This window comes from Euprymna scolopes, chromosome 23 (assembly GCF_053919585.1).
Source record: "Euprymna scolopes isolate OS-2025 chromosome 23, ASM5391958v1, whole genome shotgun sequence".
NCBI classification, from domain to species: domain Eukaryota; kingdom Metazoa; phylum Mollusca; class Cephalopoda; order Sepiida; family Sepiolidae; genus Euprymna; species Euprymna scolopes.
This window is the reverse complement of record NC_136504.1, coordinates 37,401,834-37,422,285: the sequence shown is the minus strand read 5'-3', so window position 1 is coordinate 37,422,285 and position 20,452 is coordinate 37,401,834. Positions and strand designations below refer to the sequence as shown.

The 20,452-nt window shown below is 34.5% G+C and overlaps 1 protein-coding gene across 2 annotated transcripts in view; it reads right to left on the bottom strand.

The window, feature by feature from the left end:
- Window positions 1–276: 276 nt before the first annotated feature.
- Window positions 277–20,452, bottom strand: part of LOC145245827 (uncharacterized) — a 113,676-nt gene continuing 93,500 nt past the window's right edge. For both annotated transcript variants that reach the window (XM_080107476.1, XM_080107475.1), the window contains exons 5-7: window positions 13,039–14,238; window positions 6,807–6,894; window positions 277–590 (exon numbers count right to left, since the gene is read on the bottom strand). In XM_080107476.1, the coding sequence (XP_079963602.1) occupies window positions 422–590; window positions 6,807–6,894; window positions 13,039–14,238 (1,457 nt within the window). In that variant the 3' untranslated portion in view covers window positions 277–421. The remainder of the gene's footprint in view (window positions 591–6,806; window positions 6,895–13,038; window positions 14,239–20,452) is intronic.

Below are 20,452 nucleotides of genomic sequence, written 5' to 3'. Positions count from 1 at the left end.
TGGGGGTACCAAAATTGGTTAAAGGAAAAATTATTCTCAACTCGCGTTTAGGTAAAAATGCACTTTCGTATATATAATTGAATTCACTCAAAAAGTATCACAAAACGAAAACAAATAACACACACACACACACACACACACACACACACACACACACACACACACACACACACACACACAAACATATATATATATATATATATATATATATATTGCATTTCTACTTTTAAACGAACCCATGAATTCTTTTGTAAAAAAAAAAAAAGAAAGAACACATTCAAAACTGACTGATTTATTAATTCAATTTATATTTGTTCTTAACTTTTATAAAAAAAATGTTCTTCTGTTTCATTTCAAACCCACCCGACACACAAAAAAAGACTATTTCATAACAAAAAATCCTAACATGAAACCAATTCAATCACAATCGATTATTTTCGAAGGCCTCGTTGACATAATGGTAGGAAGGGCGACTTCCGATGTGATCGTACGGTGAAGATGGTGCGCTGGTAAGTGCTTGACTCATCATGCTCGGTCGAGGTAGTTTGTAAGTGTTGCTGTCAATGACGGTCGACAATGAAATGTGAGACCTGGAAAGAAGAAAGTAAAAAAAAAAAAAAATCATTTTATTCTTTACTTGATAAAATTTCCTCGTTCAGAATTTTCAAATTAATCAATTTATAGTATACTAGCATGGAGACCCGACGCTGCCCGCGATTGAATGATGAGCAACAACGAATATTTAACATTCCCATATTTTTTTGTTATCGAAATTGATGAAATCGTCAATTTTTCAATCAAATCGAACGATTACTTGGTCTAGTTAGGAGCCCATTGCGATGCATCTGGAAGAAGCTTTACATAATTTCCCGCAGTGACTTAGTCCACAATACATTTTAGTCTACATTGCACTGTAGAGAACCTACTGTTGATTTTATAAACCTGTTTGTTATATATATATAATGCCTTGAATTCAAGTTTAAAATGTGAAAGTCAAGTATCATGCTTCAATTGTCCTCTAAACAGAAGCATAAATTTTGAACACGCGCCTGTCTTATCAAAGAACTTACTGTTGATTTTATATGCCTAACCTTACTGCTTGTGGAATTATAATGGCTCGTATTCAAGTTTAAAATGAAAAAGTCATTGTGAAATTGTGCTTTAAACAAAAACATTCATTTCGAACGTGCTCTTGTGATATCAAAGAACTTACTTTTGACTTTTATATGTCTGGCTTTTCTGCTTGTGTGGTTATAAAACTTCTCAAATGCACTTGTGATGTCAGGCTGTGTACGCTGTTCCTTCTTTTATTTGATTATTTTGACTATCGATTATCGATATTTATCGATGACATTCTGATAAAAAACCTATCTAAAAACACTGCCAGGCGCATGAAGTACCTTTGCGTAAAATTTCATAAAAATCGACACAGCCATTTTCGAGTCCATAGGGAACAAACACACAGACAAAGTTCCTTTTATATAATATTAGGTAGACAGAATATATATATATATATATATATATATATATATATATATATATATATATATATATATATATATATATATATATTACGGCACCCAGTAGTTGTTGTTCGGCTATATTCCTCTCTAGCGCTTTCAATCGGTACATCCAATCGTCGTCAGGAGAGATTGTTGTTGTTGTCATTTTCTTTATTGAGGTTTGGTGTATTTATAGTTAGTTCTATATTTTTTTTATTGGTTATAAACAATCGCACCTGACAACGATCGGATGTTCCGATTGAAAGCGCTTGAGAAAAATATGGCTGAACAACAACTACTGGGCACCATAATATACAACATGCCAGCAAAAAACAAAAAAACAAAAAACAAGAATTAAAAGTGAAAACTAAAATATACAGTAAACGGCGTTAGAGATGATAAGTTAAAAGATATAGAGTTGATGAAAAGTCGTTCAAAAATATAGGTCAATTAAACATTCGATTATTAAAATCAGCAATATGTGGACACCGTTAACAAAGTCCGTCCATTACGAACCACACAAGACCTTTTCTCGAAAGCTATATTATTTATAATGGGTGGAAGAGTTCTAATACATGACGCTTCAAGAATTTTTAATTTTTTAATATTATTTTCACATATCTTCATTTTCCTTTCTTGTTTATATATATATATATATATATATATATATATATATATATATATATATATATATATATATATATATATATACTAGCAAAAGTACCCGTCATTGACTGGGTTCAAAAACAGCCTACAAAAAATGAACTCTGATTTATGAAAGTATGATAGGTTATGAAAAGAACAGGTTGTAAAGAGATAGCTTCGAATTTGGGGGTATCAAAACCAAAGCAAAATATGATGAAAGTAAAAATAAAATAGATAAACCCCATAATTTATTATACCATACCTGTTCACACTGAAACACTTATCACAATATTCTGTGGATCTATATTAAAAAAACCTTGTTAAACTTTGTGACATATTTCCATTCTATGGAGGTCAGGCGCGAACGAACACCCCATAATTTTATTATACCATATTTCTTCAAACTGAAACATAATTATCAAAGTATATTTACGCAGATAGATATGAAAAGTCTTTATTAAAGTTTGTGCCTATTTCCATTCTATGGAGGCCAGGCGCGAACGAAGACCCCACAATTTTATTTTACCATCCCTATTTAAGTTAAAACATACTTATCAAAGTATTATTATGTACATTTATATCAAAAACACTTGTAAATTTTTTTTTATTTTTAAATTTTTTATTTCCATACTTTGTGGACCAGGCGCGTACGCAGACCCCACAATTTTAATGACTCATCATTTTGCCAGATCAAATATACCCATTCCTGTGTCTCGATACATCTTCTATCATTATATGTGATCAGTTTTCTATAATAGTCAACCATATAGGAGTCTATTTGTGACCAGGCACACGCACAGAGATGTTCAGCGTTATATATATATATATATATATATATATATATATATATATATATATATATATATATATATATATATATATATCGGCTAAATACAGACCAAAAAGCATAATGAATTTAAAAAATGAAAATAAAGGTTAGCTAACCAGGTTTCGTTCCTCACTTATCAAAGCTAAATCGAGGAAAATACGATTAAAACAAACAAACAAAAAAGTCATGAATATGGCGGGGGCAGGAAAAAAACAACAACAAAAAAAAACACAAAAACCCGAAATAAACGGGGGAAAATTACATAGAGACTAAATTAAGTCCAAGAAATTACATAGAGACTAAATTAAGTCCAAGAAAATTATATAGAGACTAAATTAAGTCCAAGAAGATTTTCTTTTTGCTTGCAAAGAGAAGGTCTCAAAGACTTAATAAAAAGAGTCTCTAAAATTTTCAAATGATACAGAGAGTGCGACTTACTAAGGATCGTAAACATGTTAGCACTGAAATTCGTGGCACACACATGGTTATTTATAAGATGGTCGCAAATCGCAGAACCATACGTATTACTCAGAACATCCGAGGGTGAAAAATTTATATAACGAATCTTTGAAGGCACACGCTGTTTCAAACGAAAATCTAATCTTTGCGATATTCGCCCAACATAGTGCGCACTGCAACTACATTTAAATAAATAAATAATAGAACTATTATGATGAGGGGGGGGGGAAAGAACATCTTTGGGAATAGACAGCAACATAGGCCTAATTGAAAATAACACCGTTGCACAGAAAAAGAAATTTGCTTAGCAAATCGTTCACTGATGTTACCTAGCCAAGGTAGACGTAGATACACAGGACATTTATTAGCTATAATTTCTTTGGGTTTATGAAAATTGGAAACTTTCTTATTGATAGTAGTTTCAGCAATATCCAAGGGGTAACCATTATTACAAAGGGTCTTAATGATAAATTTGAGTTCGTCATCCAAATTAACTTGAGAACAAATCATCAAGGCCCTATGTGCTAAAGTTTTGATGAAATTATATTTTTGGTTTATAGGGCAAAAAGAGTCCCAACACGTAGAGACCCGTAAAAGTTGGTTTACGATAAACAGAAGTTAGAAAACACGAGGATGTTTTGGACACAAAAACATATAAACTGTACCATCTGAAGAGGTCTCTAGTTACTGGAAACATGCCCATGGCTGTGTAGCAACATATTACTGTTTATGTAAAAACAAATAAAGAGTGTCTATATTAGTGATGGGACAATTGCAATATTTTTCCCGATTCCGATACAATTATCGATTCTGATTCCGATTCTTTATAAATCTCTAAATCTTTAACTATAAAAGTGTTATTTTATCCCGACGACTGTAAAAACATATCAAGTGTGCATATATTTTTCTCAGCCGTAAAAACACACTTGTGATGGCATAATCTAGAGATTTTAGTCCTACTGGAAGTTTAAATCAATAAATATTTATTATTTTATTATTACTACAAGCGGTGGAAAATGTTTCTTAAACCAAAATCAAATAAAAAGAAGATAATTAAAGGAATCGGTTTTGGTATCGGAAGATAGGCGCAAATTTTTCCGATTCCAATACCCCCAAAAGCTCCGATTGTTCTGATTCCAAATTCCGATTCCAATTAATCCTCCCAACACTAGTATATATATATATATATATATATATATATATATATATATATATATATATATATATATATATATATATATATATATATATATATATATAAGTGAAAGTGTCTATCTGTCTGTGTGTCTGTGTGTCTGTGTGTGTACATTTCCCTATGCAATAGCTCTGTCAATTTCAAGTCTACAGAATCGAAATTTGATATACAGGGTACTGAGATTTGGGAAAATCTATATGATCGGTTTTCGGCCAGAAATTTCGCGATGAAGGGGTCAAAGTTCAACGATTTGACCTTTGAAAACTCTACGAACTCCTCCGACAATTTGGGGTCTAATCACTTGAAATTTTAGATATACGTTCCTTTGACATGGATCTAACTTAATAACTTGATTTGTTCCCAAAAGAATAAATTTTAAGGGGTCATAATAGGGATCAAAGTTAAAAAGAAATTGACCTCTGCGGTCTCTACCAAATTACTCAGACAATTTCTGGTGTAAACATTTGAAATTTGACATAAAGGGTATTCAGAAATAGGGCAAGCTTTTTCATCGGTTTGGGTCGAAAATTTTTAGTTACCAATGTATAAATGTATGTATGTATGTATGTATGTATGTATGTATGTTTGCATGTTTGCCTAAGATTTTTGACAAAGGCGCCAGATTTTACCAAGATTAGTATCGTTTTGAAGTTTGACCCTTAAGACGACAAATATCGAAAAATTGGCTAAAACATTAATATCTTCACCTTCAACGGGGGTGGTCGTTCTTTTCCTCCTTCGCGGTACGGGTTCGAGCCTGTCCTCCTACTACCACTGTTTTTTTTTTTGCTCAACATACGCATCCAAACACCCGGGCAACGCCGGGTTTTAATGCTAGTATATATATATATATATATATATATATATATATATATATATATATATATATATATATATATATATATACACTTTTTTCTTTTTATATCTATACATTTTGTGAGATATTCATTCTCCAAATATAACTGACACACACAAACACACACGTACACGTTCACACACAACGCAGAGAGAGAGAGAGAGAGAGAGAGAGAGAGAGAGAGAGAGAGAGAGAGAGAGAGAGAGAGAGAGAGAGAGAAAAGGGAAACTATTACTTATAAATAGATTGGCAGACGATGGTTGTATATGTATACTTTCAAAGTTTTTCTTTTCTTTGGATGGTTGTCATGCCACTACACTCATAATTAGCGTAGGAGAAATGGAGTTCCTTTTTTTTTTATTACATTTTCACCCCAAACAAGGCATATTGCGACTTTGTTGTAGGGGGTTACTATCAGAGACATGGACATCAGGGGTACTGTGTAGGGAGTTGGACAGCAAGATGTTGGTTCACGTTACACTTGAACTTCTGCATGTCAGTACAGTTGGGGAAGCAGGGACCCGGAAGGGAATTCCAAAGTCTAGCTGTCCTGGGAAAGAAACTACTGGAGTAGAAGGCTCTCTTACATCTAGGGATCTCTACTGTGAAGGGGTGGGATTTAGCTGCTTGTCGGGTTTGTCGGGGGTATTTGCATCGAGGGGGCACAAGTGCTTGCAGTTCGTCAGAGCATTCACCGTTAAAGTTCTTGTAGAAAAGGCAGAGGGATGCAACATTTCGTCGATGGGACAGGGGCTGAATTTTAGATGACAGTTCAGGACCTATCAGATTGGCGACTCTCTTTTTAACCCTGTCTAGGAGTGAGAGACTAGTGGTAGATGCATCAGCCCAAATATGACAATAATACTCCATACATGGGCGAATGGTGGCCTTATAGAGGTACAGGATACTTTCGGGTATTTGTATCTTTCTAGCATGGTAGAGAGAACCTACCTTCTTCGCAGCGGACCTGGCGATACTCTCGATGTAATTGCTCCAACTCATGTTTCCTGTGAACGTTAGGCCGAGGAGTTTAAAGGATGTACTTTCAGATAAAGAGTCATTGGCCATTGCTATTGGTGGTAGAGAAGGTTTCTTCTTGTAAGGAAACAAGTTTAGTCTTGACAGCATTGAATGTGACCATCCATTGGACTGCAATTGACCATTCGTATTTGGAATCTTCGGACTCCAAATAATGTGAGTAACTAATCCTCATCTTCAAAGTTCAGAAATGCAATTGACCAATATAATTTGAACCTGCCATTCCAAACCTACAGTTGGCGCCATTACAAAGTCATGAAAACAAAATGCTAAATATCTTACCTTCTTTTCTTGCAGACGATAATTGCAATGACCGAAGTGATTATGATCGCCAAAATGATGACCAAAACTGATGGAATAACGATCGCTTCTGATAAAGATAAAAAAATACAAATTTAAAAATAGGAATCTATATAAATATAAAAATATGCGGGCCGTCCGACCGCCCTTGCTTGCAACTTGTCTATCAAAAACATTACTGTATTTAATAAAATTCATACTCTTTTTCACAATCCTGCCATGTTGAGTATAAATAAATGTCACTCTTTGCTTAACTTGTAGACATAGTTTCATGATTGAAAATATGTTTTGTTATATTTTGGTTTCAGTTTCGATTCTAGCCGATGGCACTCAAATAATATTTATTTTTTAATTTTGAAATCATAACTATGTATTGGGTACAATATAATATGAAATAATTGATCTATAATAATAAATACAAAATCTATGTAAATTAAAATACCATATTTAAGCATATTTTACGACCAGACAACGCCGGGCAATGTTGGACGTCCCTGCTAGTGGAGGGTGGAACGATAAAATTGTCGCCATAGAAAAGGCGACATGATTCCATTTCCGTTAGATGAAAATCGGTTTTCTTTTTTTGTTGCAGACCATCTACTAGTTGGCCAGTTGTGCACAAATCCCAAGAGTGACTGGAGCCTTCTATCATGTCTGAAAGTGACATGATGTTCAACAGGTTAGATTGGAGATGCGCCGCTGTACAACTCATGCTCTCTTACGATCCAAGTTATGACAACAGGACCATTGCCAACACCCTCAAAATGCATTGCTGGATTGCCATGAATAACAGTGAAGTGCCCAGGGGTTTCGGCCATGGTTATGGTGTGATTTCAAGCGAGGCCACATCATGCCACCTCACATCTTTGAAGTCGGTTTGAAAGTCAAAACCAAATTGCAGCAGGATTCGGTGCCGGCCCACAAGTCCAAAGACACTCAGACTTAGCGGCAGAAAAAGTGCTATGACCTTGTACCGTTTTCTCACTGTGCCCTGACCTGAGCCCACAGGACTACTTCATTTGGTCATACATCGAGAACATCACCAACATGACCTCCCACAACACCAAAGCCAGCCTGATCGCCGCCATCCAGCGAGTATTCGCCGAGCTCCCTCCGGCGCTTGTGGAAAAGGCATACTCTCAGTTTCTGACCGGTATCGAAGAGGTGATTGAGGCTGAAGGCGGCTACATTGAATAGATGTCAGCTCTACTACATAATAAAGTTACTTGAATTGATTTTTTTCAATAAAAGTTTTAAAATAAAACTGTAATGTTGTTTTCTTTATGGCGACACTTTTATCGTTCCACCCTGTATTATGTTAAAATGTCCAATTAAAAAGAATAAATGAACGTTGGATTTGATACAACAGATATAGAAGGAATGTATTTTAAAGCTCACCGTTAAACGTAGTGATTAGCTTTAAAAGTTGGATAATACAAATCGACAGAGTCAAGTGTTACTTTCTTTGGACAAAAAACCCCGAAGCCTTCGTCATGCGACTTAATAAATTGTTGCTTTTCACAGAAGAAACCAGTCATTTTGATAGACAAGATACAAGCAAGGGCGGTTGGATGGTCCACCGAGTTTTATAATTATACAGATTAGTAGTGATTACAGGTGAATCGCACAATCTTTAATTTTATTTATTTATTATTTTTTTTTATTTCAGAATCGAAAGAAATCATCATCGCGCAAAAGTAGTAAGGCATCTGGACAAATTCGGGAAATTGCCCCCAAATATTTTGAATTACTACAATCAAGATCAAAGTGTAGTATCTGTTCTTCAGATGCTGCACTTCATTTTCTTGTTCTCTTTTGTGGGGAGGCATAGTAAATAGGTACAATTAATGTAGACATACGTTAGAGGTAAGTTGGTGATAAGTAGAGCTAGGACAACATCCTATTCTTTTCATTATTTTGACTTTCGAGTGTGCATCCGTTGATATCTTGTTTGCTTTTATATAGAGTGATGTGGTACTTGGTTGATTAACTGTCTGTGTCGGATATATACCCGAGAGTCAAAACAACGAGAAGGCAATAAAAGCATTATGTGATTATACTAATTTCATGTACAATTCTTGAATATCGTATTTATATACATTTTATTTATATAGTGATAAGGGTTTAGTAGAGAGTTATTGGAGTCCTCTTAATCATTCTATTTAGTTCGTATAAACATGGATACCCAATGTTGCCCGGGCTTGAATGATGATAAACAAATGTTCCACTCTCCCATTGTTATCGAAATCGATGAAATTGTCCATTTTTTCAATCAAATCGATTCAGTGTCTGCTCTAGTCGGGAACCCACCATGGTGCACCGGGATGAAGCTCACATGCCTTCCTGCAGTGACTTACTTCATAATACATTGTAGTCTAAATTTCACTGTATAGAACGTACTGTTAATTTTTATAACATTATATCTACTTATATATAGAAGGTATTTTGTGTGTATGTATGTATGTATGTATGTATGTATGTATGTATGTATGTATGTGTGAGATTCTTTCTTATTAACTCCAAAACGGATGGGTAGATTCTTTTTAAATTTCACTCAAATGTACTCCATGTGTCTGGGAGTGTTTTGTATCGGAATGCCCCCGGTAAGTATAAAAACTCGATAATCGAAAACAACACATTAAAGAAACATTTCGATTTTCACCAAAGTTAACAACCTAACAGCCTAACATCACAAGTGTATTTGAGAAGTTTTATCACTGCACAAGCAGAAAAGATAGAGGTATAAAATCAACAGTAGATCTTTTGATAAGACACTGGACCATGATATTTTACTTTTTCATTTTAAACTTTAATTCATTAATCTATATATCTATAAAAGTGAAAGTGTCTGTATGTCTGTGTACATTTTCCTACACAATAACTCCGTCAATTTTCAGTCTACAGACTCGAAATTTGATATACAGGGTATTGAGATTTGGTAAAATCTTTGTAATCCGTTTTCGGTCAGTAATTTGGCTGTTAAGAGGTCAAAGTTCAACGATTTGACCGTTGAAAACTCTACGAACTCCTCTGCCAATTTTGGGTATAAACAATTGAAATTTTAGATATAGGTTCCTTTGACATGGATCTAACTTAATAACTTGATTTGAACCCAAAACAATTAATATTAAGGGGACATAATAGGAGTCAAATTTTAAAAAAATGACCTCTGCTGTCTCTACCAAATTACTCAAACAATTTCTGGTGTAAACATTTGAAATTTGACATAAAGGGTATTCAGAGATAGGGCAAGCTTTTTCATCGGTTTGTGTCGAAAATTTGAGCTACCAATATATGAATGTATGTATGTATGTTTGCATGTCTGCCTAAAACTTTCGACAGAGGCGACGGATTTTGACAAATTCAGTATCGTTTATCGATCCTTAAGACGACAAATACCGAAAAATTAGCTAAAAACATTAATTTCTTCACCCTTAACTGGGAGCTAATATTTTCGAAAGTCATCCCCTCTTTTCGATTGTCTAGCCTTCATTTAGACTTACGTCACTTCCGGTTTGGAGGTGGTCGTAACAGCAAAGACGTCATATTTTGTTCCTGTTCTTTATCTCCTTTGCATTACGGGTTCGAGCCTGCCTTCCTACTACCACTTTTTTTTTTTTTTTTTTTTGCTCAACACACACCTCCAAACACTCGGGCAACTATTTTAATAAAATCAACAATAGGTTCTCTATTGTGCAATATAAACTACAATGCATTATGGACTAAGTCGCTGCAGAGAGGCATGGAAAGCTTCATCCCGTTGCAACATGGTGGGTTCTTGACTAGAGCAGGCAATCAATCGATTTGATATAAAAACGGTCGATTTCACTGATTTCAATGAGAATAAAAGTACTGGAAGTCTGGAATATTCATTGATCATTCAAATCCAGAAAACGTCGAGTCTCCCTGCCAGCTTTTATATAATGACTTGAATTAAAATTTAAGATGCAAAAGTTAAGTATCATCGTTTAATTGTACTGTAAAAAGAAACATCCATTTCAAACGCGCCCCTGCATTATTTAATAACCTACTGCTAATTTTATATGCCAAGCTCTTCTACTTGTGCGTCAATAGCTTCCCTTGATGTTAGGCTGTATAAGGATGTTAAATTTGGTCAAAGTTGGACTGTTCCTTCTTTAATCGGATTTTTTTGATTATCGATTTTCGATATTTTTCAGAAGCATTCTGATAAAAATACCGGGTGGAACGGTAAAATTGTCGCCCTAGAAAAGACAAAATGATTCCATTTTTGTTTGATGAAAAGCAGGTTTCTTTTTTTTTTTTTACAAACCATCTACTAGTTGGCCAGTTTTGTACAAATCCCAAGAGCGATAGAAATCTTCTATCATGTCTGAAAGTGACACAATGTTCAACGAGTGAGATCGGAGATGTGTCGCTGTACAACTCATACTCTCTTCCGATCCAAGTTATAACAACAGGACCATTTCTGGCACCCTGAAAATGCAAATCCGGACGCCTGAGGGCACAGCTCAACACAACGGACGACCCTTTCCGGCCACGGTTATAGTCTTTGGTGTGGTTTTAAATGAGGGCCACATCATGTCATCCCACATCTGCGAAGTGGGCTTGAAAGTCAACACCAAAGTGTATCTGGATGTGATGAAGAGTGTGATGATCACCAGGTGCAATCATTGGCCGTTGGCAGACCCTGGGTGTGGCAGCAGGATTCGGCACGGGCCCACAAGTCCAAAGAGACACAGGCTTGGCTTTAGAAGGAGTGCTATGACTTTGTATCCTTCTTTCAATGGACCCCGTCCTCCCCTAACTTGAACCCGTTGGACTGCTTTGTTTAGTCATAAGTTGAAAACATCAGCAACATGGCCTCCCACAACACCAAAACCAACCTGATCGCCGCTATCCGCCGAGTATTCGCCAAACTTCCACCGACGCTTGTGGAAAAGGCGCTTGTGGAAAGGCATGCTCCCAGTTCTGTGCTCGTATCGAGGCGGTGATTGAGGCTGAAAGCGGCTACATTGAATAGATGTCAGCTCTACTACATAATCAAAGTACTTGATATTTTCATTTAAATAATAAAAGTTTTAAAATAAAGCTGTTATGTTGTTTTTATTTAGGGTGACAAATTTATCGTTCCACCCAGTATATATAATGAATCGTATCACTTCCATTCTTAGCTAAATTAGTACTCATCCAATTTTTTTAATGTTTGCTTTAGCGGTACTACTTATCTAGTTTACGACCCAATTTTTGGCAGTTTTGCGTCGGCATCTTTCGGTAAGTAAACATAAACAGTAAACATCCGGAAGGTGCTGAGGCGATTAACCGATCAACTCCCAGAAGACGAACATTTCAATGAAAGTTTTTTAAAACTGAAAACAATTTTCAAGACTATGTCAACGTGAAATCTTTCCTGCCCTCATATTAAGAATGGCTTTCTAATTAGAACATGGGGAAAGGGGGGGGGCGTCACGTTTTAAATTAATCATATGGCAGTTTTCGCTTCGGCATCTACCGACTGGTTATAAAACCTGCCGGAAGTTGACGATGTGGAGTGGCCGGAGATTAGGTCATACGTTAAGATTCAAGCACCCGCCTTCAACAACAATGTTAATCGCCATGCAAATAACACGTCGTAACTTTTTTATTATCTCCTTTTATTAAGCTCAGAATAACTAACATCGACGAGTCACAATGTGGAAACGTGCCCTGCCCTCAAGGAACAACAAATAAATAAAAACGTCAATATTATATAAAAGTTTCGAGAAAGCAAGGTAAGTTTTTACTTTAACTGCAACTCAACACCCACATTTAAATTGACGATTTTCTGGATTTTCGGGTATGCTGAAAACGAATATCAGATTCAAATTTGGGGCAGCCAAGTAGTTTTTTGAATATTAAGATATGTTTTTCAATGTATTACTCAATGAATTTCAATAGCGTTCGTCATTCTTAACATGGGGAGGATAGGGTATTTTGTAACATTCATGCGCATTAGTACTTTTCAGTTGGAATAAAACATGGCCGACAATGAAAACATAATGGATTACATTGGATAATAAAGGTATTAATATCCAGAAAACTAGTTGTCTGCCTCAAATTTCAAAGTGATATTCGTTTTCAGCATACCCGAAAGCCTATTAAAGTCGTAAATTTAACGGTGAATGTTGTGTTGCAGTTAAAGTAAAAAAAAAACACAAAAAAACTACGGAAATCAATAAGCGAATCGGTTCCTTACCTGTTGAAATTCGGTTTCTTGAACTCGGACGGGGTTGTGGATCAGTCTGAATCGCCGGTGAACGAGTAACTTCATTTTCATTTTGAACGTCTTTGGTCACATTTTGACCCACCAAATCATCGGTGGTTAGCGCTATTCGAGTTATTGGTGGAGTTGTTTTGATCGTGATCGGTTCTATTGTTGGTGCTGCTGTCTGTCTTGAGAGTGATACTGTCATTGGAGGATCTGTTTTCGTCGGGGTGAATGCTACCGTCGGGGAATCTATTTTCGTCGCAATAGACCTCGTCATTGAGGTAGCTGTTTCTGTTGGGATATATTCTGTTGTTGGAAGAGATGATTTCTCTGCGACGGATGATGTTGCCTGGATTTTTATAGTCGTTAGAGGATTTAATGTCGTTAAATGTTGCTTTTCAGTAGCTGTTTTCGCCTTACTGGAATCCGTAAATACGGTTGGTTTCTCACTGACTATAGACAAAGAGGGACTGTGTGGGATCTGGACAGTTGTTTGGTTTTGTGAGTCAGGTGTTTGGTCAGTGGTAACTGGACTGGAGTATGTTTCCGGAATATGATTACTGCCTGTCCTCGACGAATGAAGTAGATCTGTTGATTGTGTTGACATCGTCTGAAAGGTTTGACCTGTCGTTGTGATCGTGTTGGATCGCCGGACTTGAGAATATGATGATTGCTGCTTCTGGAAAGGGTGTGATGGAGTCGCATTGTCTTGCAGTTTCGTTAACAAAGTAGAAGTGTTTAGAATAGGAGACGTGTTCATATCCAGACTGGTAGGGTAAGGGGTTGTTACTGTTTTCAGGTTAGGTAGTTTCGTGATAACCTGTGATTTAGAAATTGCGTTAAAAGTAGATAAATCGGTGTTTGTTTCAGTGGAGTTCTGTGATGGAGAAGTAATTCTCATTGCGTTTGGCGTTGACGTTGGAATCATCGGACGGTCGGTTGTTAACGAGGTGAAAACGTTCCGCGTATCAGGTGCTGGTGTGGATGTGGGGGCGTCTAAAGACGCAGGCAAACTTACGTTCGAAGTTTGATTGTCGGCCTTGAACAGATCGTATTGGTTTTTGTCGTTCTCTGTTTCTTCTTGCGCTGTTGCATCTGGAGAATCAGCATTTAGGTCTGTAGAATTCTTCGAGCTGGAAGTGCTATTTGCACTGCTGATGGGTTCAAGGTAATCATCACGACATTTTGCTGGAAGATAACAGTAACATGATCAGTTGTGGTAAATGTAGTTAGTGTAGAAGCAGTAGCAATAGTAATAAGAGCATAGCTAACAACACATTATATTAAAAAAACAAAACATTTTGATACAATTACCGATTCTAAAATTGCTTAAAATAGCAGAATTTCACTTAAAATAGGGTTGAGTAAGCGGAACGACCTAATCTACTTGTAACTATCTCTAGTGACTCTGCTGTTTAACAGCGCTGGCGAACACGGCTCTCCATCCCGGGAAAACAAGTAAAGACGGTAGTTTTCCATTGCTTTCTGTCTTGATTCGGGGGTACATCTCCCTCAGTGAGTTAGACGCGCCCCGGGTACCAACCTGGAAATTTCTACGACTCAGCGCGGTACATACAGCCTAGCCTTCCCAAATGGTCACCCATCTAGTACTGGCCAGGCTCATCGTTGCTTAACTTCGGTGATCTGGCGAGAATCAGTGTGTCAACGTGATTGTGCTGTAAATATAGAATATATTTGTAAGTATAGGTTCTCCCAAAAGTTCGTAAAAACCTGCGAAAAATTGAATTTGTATGCAATTTTTCAATTTTTTTCGTTTATATTGTATAAGTAAGCTTCATATTTCTATTCCAGATGGCAATTGATAAAATTGAGCTGAGAGTTTTGTTTTGTTACTGTCGAAAGCGATGTCTTTCAACCAAAAAAGCCACAGAAGAGATTTACGCTTCCGAAGGTGAAGGACCAATTGCATATGCAGCAATCTCAAAGTTGTACAAGCGTTTCGATTCTGGTGACATGAGTCTTGAAGATATACCTTGTTCGGGACGGACAACCGTTAAAGTTGGATGTTGGAGACTTGCAAACCGAATTAGACATTGCGCCTTTTTTTGAGCACTCGAGAATTGCCTGATAGGCTTTGAGTTAGCAAATTGGCAATTCACCAACACTTGAAGCAACTTGATTTCGTTCACAAAAACCCGTGCGAAGATTATCACGAATTCACCAAAGCACAATCCAACAGACGAGTTGAAATTTACAATAGTTCAGCAATCCATTGGACGAGCGTTTTTGGGAAAACATTGTGACATCGAACGATAAATAGGCCAATCTGGTCTAGTATAACGGAAACAAGCGATGACTTCAGAAAGGGCTAGAGACACCGTCGGTTCCAAAACAAGATCCACTAAGCAAAAAAGTCATGTTGTGTGTTTGGTAGAATTTTGAAGGAATCGTGCATTTTGAGTTGATTCCGAATAATCGTGCCATCAGTGCCGAACTTTACTATAAGCAACTGGAGCGAATCTACGAAAAGTTGAAGTAAAAGTTGAGGTTCTGCCTATGCAGCCTACAGCGACATTTTCCGCTCAATGCAACCTTTTCTGAATGGCTGCCGATTCGATTCGATGAAGTCGAAGAAAGCATATAAAGAATTGTTTGATTCGAAGCCGGCTGAATGATATATTGATCAGATCCGAAATCTTGCAGATCGATGACAGTAAGTCTTGGAAAATGATATCTTTATTTTGAGGACTAATTTTGTTTTTTTTTTGTTAATACTTGGCGAGTAAAATTTAAAATTTTTGCAAGTGTTTAACGAACTTTTAGGACAACCTAATATATATATATATATATATATATATATATATATATATATATATAGGGTGACTCCAAAAAACTGAGAATCATATATATATATATATATATATATATATATATATATATATATATAATAAATGACAAAAAACTATATTCCAAAATTCATGATGTTGACCATCTTATAATTTATTCCTTTAATTTAGTTGACTTTTAAAATTCTTGACTGTATCTGTTTCGTAGCGCAAAATCAATCACTTAATTATTATATCAATCAGTAAATCCATTATGCCCTTAACTTAACTTGAGACAGAAACTGTCACGAATTGTAAAAGTCAGCTGAATTAAAGGAATACATTATAAGATGGTCAACATCATGAATTTTGGAATATAGTTTTTTGTCACTTATTCTCCATATTGCTCTGTATTTACATTAAGCTTCTTAAATAAGGATTGGTATATATTATTAGAAAATATATTTCTACAGAAATATATATATATATATATATATATATATATATATATGATATTTTAAAAATGTACTCTAACTGTTATCAGCGATGTCTGGGCAATAATAGGCATGAGTTTGAACATTTGCAAATATGATTCTTAAATTATATTTGTCTTATTTATTTGAAACCAACCCGTTTCACTCTGTGTTCATAAATAAACGTTTCATCGTCATTTGAAGTGTGAGTACATGTGTATATTTCTTCTGAGACACATACACACATACACATACACATACACAAACATATAAACACACACACACATATATATATAATTTGAAAAAAACTTCTTATTAATGTTTTCTTCGTATATATTGCATCTAAAATTTAGATCAATTTATTCTGAAGTTTTCATCTATATTTTTCATTTTTGCTTGTGTTGTTTTACCTTTTTTTCCACTTATCAAGGCCCGGAAGCCACTCTGGGATAAGGGTTATTGCGTGTACAGTAATCAATGGGATAATATCGTAGTAATCATTAGTAATGGAGCTTTGATAAAGTGTCTTACATAAGGGGGCAGTTCATCAGGAATTTGTTTATGTTGGACTTGAAGACATCCAAGTTGTAGTCAGGTGGGAAACTAGCAAACGGAAGAGAGTTTCACAGGCGTGCACTTCTAAGAAAGAAGCTTTGTTCATGGAATCTACGTTTTGATTTAGGCACAGATAAAGAATGAGGAAAATTATTGACGGTAGTTTCAGCTAGACGGGTGTTTTTCGTGAAAGATTGGTGAGGGGGGACCAGAGATTGGAGCTCAGACGAGCTCTTGCCATGGAACTAACGATAAAACAAAGACAGGCTCGCAACGTCTCTTCTGTGAGAGAGAGGTTGCAGGGTAGAGAAAAGGGCATCCCCCACTAAGCCACGAAGTCTATTTTGTACTCTGTCAAGGCAGGATAGGCTGTTTTTAGCAGCTCCTGTCCAGATGTGGCAGCAGTACTCCATCATTGGACATACTTGGCTTTTATATAGATAGAGAATTGCATCAGCAGTGAGATATCTTCTCAAGCGGTAGAAGGATCATACCATTTTCCCAGCGATCTTGGCAACAGACTTGATGTACGTGTTCCATTTCAGATCAGGAATAAAGGTCAATCCCGGAAGCTTATCAAAACATGGAGCCTCCTCTAGACGAGGGACATCGATTTAAATTTATGCCAGATGGGGATTAGAGCGTTGATGATGTAAAGATAGGAGCTTGGTTTTAGATGCATTAAAAGTAACCAGCCACCTCTTCCCCCACTGTACCATGCGCTCAAGATCAGAGGAGAGAATCAGAGAGAACTTTGTTTTTTTTAAATTTTTTTTATTTTTCTTCCTTTGAAGATTGTAATGCCGGGTATGGGGCAGCCAAACCAGCTGCCAACATTGCCCCGCTTTTTTATTGAAACCATGCCATAGATGGTCATGTCATCAGCATAGATGTTAACGAATCTGTGTCATTTTTACTAGGCCATTTTCCGGTGCTATATTAAACCTAAATTCGTGCTTATGATTGGTAAATTTTAGTTTTACGTGTAGTTTCAACTGATCATAATTTTCAACAATGGAAAATCAAGTTATCCCCCCCCCCAAGATTACGATAACCTACAAAATTCCGCCCTTTTCAAGTCACGATTCTGATTCGGATTAAGCGTTCCAACATTAGTGTTTAAGCATCTCTATAAAACTAAACTTGTCGATCTTTCACATCTAACAAAATATACTTCTATTTCAGTTGACCAAATAACAATAAGCTAATCAGATCCGTTTACCCTGGTATCCAGCAATAGGGCAGCATACAGCTCAAGTGACGCCAATACCTAATAACTTCCCCATCATTTAACTCCAAGCCTACATATATATGTGACAATATTTGTAAAATACAGTGTCTAGATGCGTCAAAATATATCTATAAAAAGCCTTGCTGTCGGGTCGTCACGCTTAAGTTCGAAATAATATTTTTATTAAATAGTTCGCGGATTGAACAAACATATCTTATTTTAGATGCGTCTAGAAATATCTATAAGAAGAGTTTTCCATCGGATAATCTGTCGCGCTTTATTTGAAAAAACAAACAAACAAAAAAAAAACAAAAAACAAAAAAAAAAACAAAAAAACAAAAAAAAACAAAACAAAAAACAAACAACCAAATATCTTTCATCCGTCTGCTTAGCCTAATTCTAAAATAGAATTTCATCCGCATGTTTCGCTTATTTTGAAATAGTATTTTCGTCTGTCTGTCATATGTTTTTGAAATAGTATTTTAGTCTGTCTGTTATATTTTATTTTGGAATACTATTTCCGTTCGTCTGTCACATTTTATTTTGAAATAGTAATTTCCTTCGTCTGTCACATTTTATTTTAAAATAGTATTTTCTTCTGTCTGTCACATTTTATTTTAAAATAGTATTTTCGCCTGTCTGTCACATTTTATTTTAAAATAGTATTTTCGTCTTCCCGTCACTTTTTGTTTTGAAATAGTATTTTTGTCTGTCTATTACATTTTATTTTGGTATAATATTTATAGTCTGTCTATCACATTTTATTTTGAAATAATATTTATAGTCTGTTTGTCATATTTTTTGAAATAGTATTTTCGTATGTCTGTTATATTTTACTTTGGAATACTATTTCCGTTTGTCTGTGACATTTTATTTTGAAATAATATTTTCTGTCTGTCTGTTACATTTTATTCTGAAATAGAATTTCCATTCCATTGTATTTTGAAATACTATTTTCGCCTGCCTGGCACTTTTTAGTTTGAAATACTATTTTTTTTTAAGTTGTCAGTATTAAAGTAACAATTTTTAAAATTTGAAATATCATTTTTATAGCTTTTAATAACATTATCATAAGATAGAAATAACATTTTCATAAGCTTGAAATAGCATTTTCATAAACTTGAAATAACATTTTCATAAGCTTGAAAAACATTTTCAGAAGCTTGGAATAACATTTTTCTTAAGCTTGAAAAACATTTTCATAAGCTTGAAAAACATTTTCATAAGCTTGGAATAACATTTTTCATAAGCTTGAAAAACATTTTCATAAGCTTGGAATAACATTTTTCTTAAGCTTGAAAAACATTTTCATAAGCTTGAAAAACATTTTCATAAGCTTGGAATAACATTTTTCTTAAGTTTAAAATAACATTTAATAAATTTAGGTAACATTTGTTGAAATTTGAAACAATTTTTGTTTAATTTATTAATATTAAATTCTGTTAAGTTTGAAGTAATATTTTTAGATGATTTTCTTACGTTAAAAGTTACACTTTTAAAAAATTTGAAATATCATTTTATTCACTTAAAGTTACATTTTCATGAGCTTTAAATAACATTTTCATAATCTTGAAAAAACATTTCTAGAAGGTTTAAATAACATTTTTATAACATAAAACATTAAAGAAGTTTCAAAATACATTTCATATGATAGAAATAACAGTTTCATAAAGTTGAAATAACATTTTTATAAGTATTAAATAAAATTTTCATAAGCTTAAAATAATATTTTAACATGCTTTAAATAACATTTTTATAAGCTTGAAATTATATTTTATGAGCTTTAAATAACATTCTTATAAACTTCAAACGACATTTTTATGAGCTTTAATTGGCATTTTTATAAGCATTATATAACAATTAACATTAAGCTGGAAATACCATTTTAATAATTTTAAATAACACTGTTTAAGCTTTCAATAATGTCTACATAAGCTTAGAATAACATTTTCATTAGCTTGAAAATATATTTTCATAAACTTGAAGAAACTATTTCATATGCTTTAACATTTTTTATAAGCTTAAAAAATATTTGTATTAGATTGAAATAACATTTACATAAGTTTGAAGTAACATTTTCATAAGTTTTAAATAACATTGTCATAAGCTTTAAATAATCTTATCATAAGTTTTAAATAACATTTTCATAAACTTGAAAAAACATTTCTATATGTTTAAAATAAAATTTTCAAAAGCTTGAAATAACATTTTCATAAGTTTAAAATATCCTTTTCTTATTGTAAATATACACTTTTTCTTAAATTTAATATAACATTAAAATATTTAAGTAATATTTTCTGAGATTTTAAATAAGATTTTATTAAATTCAATTATATTACGCTTTCTTAAGCTTTAAA